General features: G+C 39.7%; 1 protein-coding gene across 1 annotated transcript in view; it reads left to right on the forward strand.

Moving 5' to 3' along the window:
- Positions 1-5,788, forward strand: part of LOC122775956 (pinopsin-like) — a 43,383-nt gene extending 37,595 nt beyond the window's left edge. The window contains exon 4 of the mRNA XM_044036222.1: positions 4,051-5,788. Coding sequence (XP_043892157.1) covers positions 4,051-4,332 — 282 coding nt within the window. The 3' untranslated portion in view covers positions 4,333-5,788. The remainder of the gene's footprint in view (positions 1-4,050) is intronic.
- The last annotated feature ends 212 nt before the right edge of the window (positions 5,789-6,000 follow it).

Consider the following 6,000-nt stretch of genomic DNA (forward strand, 5'->3'; position numbering starts at 1 on the left):
ATATTACATGTGTTAGTGATTTCACAAATCCCATGTGATAGTGAGTCCTTCAGTACTGGATGACTTCTTCTGCACATAGTATATACAGTGCTCAGCATAAATGAGTACACCCCCTTTGAAAAGTACTATTTTAAACAATATCTCAATGAACACAAAAACTATTTTCAAAATGTTGAATATATATAAGTTTATATAACATCTGTTAAACTTAAAACATGAAAGTAAGTTCAATAACATAACTTAGATTACACATTTTTCAGTTTTACTGAAATAAGGGCGATGCAAAAATGAGTACACCCCACAACAAAAACGACTAAACCTAGTACTTTGTATGGCCTCCATGATTTTTAATGACAGCACCAAGTCTTCTAGGCATGGAATGAACAAGTTGGAAACATTTTGCTACATCAATCTTTTTCCATTCAAGAATTATCTCTTTTAGAGACTGGATGCTCGATGGAGAGTAATCCTCAACTCTTCAGAATTCCCCATAGGTGTTTAATTGGGTTCAGATCAGGAGACATACTTGGCCACTGAATCACTTTTACCCTGTTCTTCTTCAGAAATCCAACAGTGGCCTTCGATGTGTGTTTAGGATCATTGTCATGTTGGAAAAGTGCACGACAACCAAAGACACGGAGTGATGGTAGCATCTTTTCTTTCAGTATAGAGCAAAACATCTGTGAATTCATGATGCCATCAATGAAACACAGCTCCCAGACACCAGCAGCACTCATGCAACCCCACATAAGGACACTGCTACCACCATGTTTCACTGTAGGCACCATGCATTTTTCTTTGAATTTCTCACCTTTGCGACGCCATACAGTTTTGAAGCCATCAGTTCCAAAAACATTTATCTTGGTCTCATCACTCCAAAGTCCAGAGTCCCAGTAGTCTTCATCTTTGTCAGCATGGGCCCTGGCAAACTCTAGGCAGGCTTTTATGTGCCTGGGCTTTAGGAGAGGCTTCCGTTGGGACGGCACCCATGCATGCCATTCCTCTGCAGTGTATGCCATATTGTGTCACGGGAAATAGTCACCCCAGTTTGGCTTTCTACTTCCTTGGATAACTGCAGTGAACTTGCATGCCGATTTTCTTTGACCCTTCTCATCAGGAGACGCTCCTGTCGAGGTGTTAACGTCCGTGGACGACCTGGACGTCTCTGTGAGATGGTTGCAGTTCCATCTTTTTTAAATTTTTCTACCACTTTTGCTACAGTATTCTGACTGATAAGTAAAGCTTTGCTGATCTTCTTGTAGCCTTCACCTTTGTGGTGTAAAGAAATTATTTTCTTTCTCAAGTCTTGAGACATTTCTCTTCCATGTGGTGCCATTGCTAACAACATGAAATGGGAAGGGGTTTATAGTCAACTGTCTGCTGGACACATGTGTGATGAATAGTTAGACTCACCTGTGGTTGATTATTGTTAAATTGGACATTTGTAGTCTAAAATTTAGCCTTGCTACAGAGACTTTCAGTGGGGTGTACTCATTTTTGCATCACCCCAATTTGAGTAAAACTATAAATTTTGTTCTCTAAGTTATATTATTATCCTTACTTTCAAGTTATAACTTAAACAGATGTTAAATAAAACTTAGTCTTGTCAACATTTTGCAAATTGTTTTTGTTTTCATTGAGATATTGTTTAAAATGGTACTTTTCGAAGGGGGTGTACTCATTTACGCTGAGCACTGTATGTTTGGGTTTTAAGTCAATGTATCTACACATGTATCTGGATTCCTTTCATCTGTTTCACTGTCTATGTCTCTCAATGATGTTGTAAAGTCAGAATCTTTTGATGTGTGAATCTGAGTTTTTCCTACCTTACTCAGACGATGTGAAAGAGTTTCATCAGATTTTGCACCTCCTGAGAAAATGTAGTAGACTATAAGTATACGTACAACTCAGAAAGTATACTAAGTATACTACGTTTACTCAAGAATTGCCATCTTCAAAGTCCACGTTAAGAGGAAACCTAGAAAAAGAAACCAGCCTAAATTGGGGTCTAGTCTCTGCCGCTATGTTGTGAATATGTCTTGGATGTGGTAGGGAACGCCTTGAATTTAAAGCATAGCTAAATACCCAGAATGCATTGTTATGCTTTCAACCTGCTGTTGGGGTCGTCAATTATTCAGAATCTTCCTGCCTGTCCATCAGCGGCTGTGGCTCTCTGTTGTGCAGAGGTCGGTATAAAACGAGACGTTCTGCATGAAATCAGAATCTGGGGAATGCCAGATCGGTTTCCCAGCTTAAAAAAATATATCCATGTGTCCATTCACTATTTATTAGATCCTGACAGATGGTGTATGGATGTCAGTGCCTTTACTCTGCACCTTAGAGACTGCCTGTCTTTCCAAACCACAGGATATTTTGATAAAATTCAATTCTTGGTGGTGGTTAAAATACAGCATTACTAGAAATGTAGACCTGCAATACTTTATGCCTCAAATATTACTGCCAGGTCAATTACCCAACATTAACACGTGCCTAGGATTCATTTTACCTTTATAACATGTAGCTGAGATCTTTACAACAAACAAATTCACTGTATTTGTTTCCGTAAACTGGCTTCAATGAATTTAAGATGTCCTTATATTGGTTAGGCTCATCTAAACCTGCGTTGCACACACATGCTTATGATCATACTTGAAGGGTATCAAGATATGTATGTGTATGGAAAATGACTCTGAACCTCAGGTGGAGCAGAAGTGAAAACCCTGCTGCAAACGTGCAAAACAGGAAGATGATTCTGGACAATTGTGTAAAGCCTGTCGCACAAAAATGATTTAACCCAGAAATGTTGAGAGCAAATGTTTGAGGCACAAATGAAATGAAAAACCATTGAAGGTGGTTACATATTGATTGAAGGTCTAAGGTGAGAAGCAAAATCCAAGCCTTAGTAAAAACAAACTTGACCTTCTCGCTCTTATTTTCTGCCTGGGTGCATCCTGCAGTTAACACTGGAGCTTTGCAATACAGGTACAGCAAGTTTCACCAATGCATGATCAATACCTGGATGCAAAGACTTTTAAGGAGTTTAACTACAGTCACCTAAAGTACCAAGTTTACGTACATTTACAATTAATTAGGTCAATAGAGTTCAAGACCACTTATAGGAAGGAGCCAGGTTTTTTCCCCACCTTTAAAAAACACGTTTTATGAAGGGATAGTTATGGCTGACCACATTTCTGAAAGGTCTAAACAGAGGTTGGGAGCAGGAAATCAGTTACACAGTCAATGGGTTTTCCTCACACAATTCATGCAAGGAACATGGCACCTTGCGTGCGCCAGCCAGTCATTAAGGCAAGGCATTCCCACCAAAACTGTATTCTCCCCTAACATAGCTGCTGAGAGGCACAGTAAGAGAAATATTACAATTACTACAACGGACACAATACAAGACAGAGACAGTGAATGTGTCTTTTGGGAAACTTGTTTTTGCAACCATTGCGACTAATAACGATACACCAGGACCTATTTAAGGTCATGTAGCCAGATTATCAATACATTTTCCAATAGATATAATGAGCAATGTGTTTATAATTCATTTATAAGTCGTTATAAAGCGTTTGTACCCCAAAGTCATACATTTACAGCTTCAACATTAGCATACGATTGAAACCATGGAAAATAACATTAGTGAACCACCAGAATGCATGTGTATGACAGAGAAGCTAAATGTACATAACCACTCTGTCTCTGAAATGGGTGAAAATAGGTTAAACTAAATTGTCTTAATTATGTCACTTGGCATATTGTGGCACACATGAGGCAGGTGTCAAAGTACTCTGAGTAACAGAGTAGTTCTGTGGAGAGGATAGAGGAAATCAGAAATCATACACTAATCAACTAATTAACAACTAATTACCAAAAAAAGAAGATTAATTAAATGTCGGTTACGACTGAATCTTTTGTATTCAACCAATTTCTAGCAAGAGAGTTCATATTTCATAACTTGTTTGGGTTTGCATTTACAGTACATCTATGGTCTAAGAGTGTGATATAGACCATTTCTGATCATGTCTCTGTTTTGTCTATTTGCACCAGTTTTACAGATGTCTCCAAGCCCTGCTGCGTTGTGAGGCTCCTCAAAGAGGCTCCAGCATTAGGAGCTCGTCCAAGGTCGCCACCAAGGCCATGAGGGGTGTACCAGTCCCTGGCCCCCGCCGCAGCAACGACTTACTATTTATGGTAGCTTCCTTGGGCCAACCAGCCGTCACTCTGCCCCAGCTGGCCCCTTCCTTTGAGCTCACAAATGGTATTACCAAAGCCCCTTCGTCAGACATCAAACCTGCGATGGTATCACTAGTGGCCCACTTTGATGGCTGATGAGCCAATACACTCAGCCGGGAAGTCATTAATAATGAGAGCGGTGGTATAACTGAGGCTTAGAGCAGCAGCCTGCCAGTCTAGGTGGATTCACACAGCTGTTGCATCATTTCTGCCCAGGCTCATAGAGACGGACCATTAAAGGGCAATCTTAGACTGCCTCTGGACAATATGAGCAGATATCAAAAGGTGGCAAACCTGCAAGAGGTCTGCAGGAGTCTCTGTAGAGAGAGATCACCCGTCGCGCTGAGAAGGAGCATTTGAAGGATGATCTTGTCATAATTTTAGGAGGACGCATAGTCAGGCTGCAATGATTGAAGAGGAACGGGAAAATGTCTGTTCAAAGAGCAGGAAGAGACATAGGACATATTGATTGGTTACCCTATGTGGTTACCAAGTGAGGTTGCAGAACAAAAATTTACCATGCATTTTTAAGTCTTTGCTCAGGTAGAAAAAAAAACTAAAGGTTGGCAGATTAATCAGAATACCATGGAAACATTTCAACTATCAGTCATTCCTTATTTTGTCTCCTTGACCTTTTTAATACAAAAATTTTTTAAATGGAATTAACTACTTATTGTACACGTAGTATTGCTAGCATGCTAGCAACATTCACATATTTCTTCAAGCAATCTGACTTAAATGTCAAAGAAGTAGGTGCATGTTAAAAAGTTACTGTGTATTTTCTTCAGTAAAGACGGCACGCATACTGTTGCAGTCAATATGCAATATCTGGCCATATTCAGTGGATAGCACTACCACAGATACTTGGTATGTAGGTTAAAACCCTGAAAACATGTGCCTCTCTGGAGGTTCCTGGTTTTTTTTAATTACACATTTCCACATTAACATACGTGTGCACAGAAGGTGGCCCGTTTATTTAAGAAGGATTGAGGTCAAGGGCCGCTGTAATGTGACAGAGTTGACCCCAAGACATCCTGGAATTCATCAACAGTTTAGTGCCTTGCTCAGGGGCACACTGTCAATATATGTAGACAGGTATAATATTAAGGACAACATTTGCCTTCACAAAAGCAACTGTGATGTGCCATGATCTCAGACAATGCAACAGCATCGACAATGCGAGAGATTTCCTCTACAGTTAAAGACTTTATCCAAGGAAACTCAATATAGAATAATGTTCTTTTGTATATCTTGTTTGCAAAGTGCTTGTTTGCATCTAGTTAACAATTTTTGATAACCAATTTTCCACTTTCTCTCTTGCGACGCAAAGTGTCATTTCTGAAAGCAATGCATTAGTGCCATGAGCCGTGTGTGGTACTTTTGGCTACTGCACAATAACGTGTGCAATTTGTTTTTTGAAATCAATTTTAGCACACAGGCGGCTTCCCTTGTGCGGAGAAGATATAGATTAATGTACACAAGGTGACACTGAAGCCAAAGAAATCCTAATATTTTTGAGAGCGCTGTTCAATAAAGTTTTTCAATCAAAATAGTTGGGCTGTGCTTTCTTTTGATGGAGTCAGTCTTAGAGTCAAGTAACGTGATTCATTCTGTATGTCTTTGACCTTTTGTTCAGTGGTAACGTCTGCCACCTTTGAAACTGGATGAGATATGTGTAGACTGTCAATCAATCAGGTCACAGCTCTCCAAAAGTCACTGAATCTGTAGCACTGAGGCCTGTAGCTTTCTTGAAGATGTTTCACC

This window comes from Solea senegalensis, linkage group LG1 (genome assembly GCF_019176455.1).
Source record: "Solea senegalensis isolate Sse05_10M linkage group LG1, IFAPA_SoseM_1, whole genome shotgun sequence".
Taxonomy (NCBI): domain Eukaryota; kingdom Metazoa; phylum Chordata; class Actinopteri; order Pleuronectiformes; family Soleidae; genus Solea; species Solea senegalensis.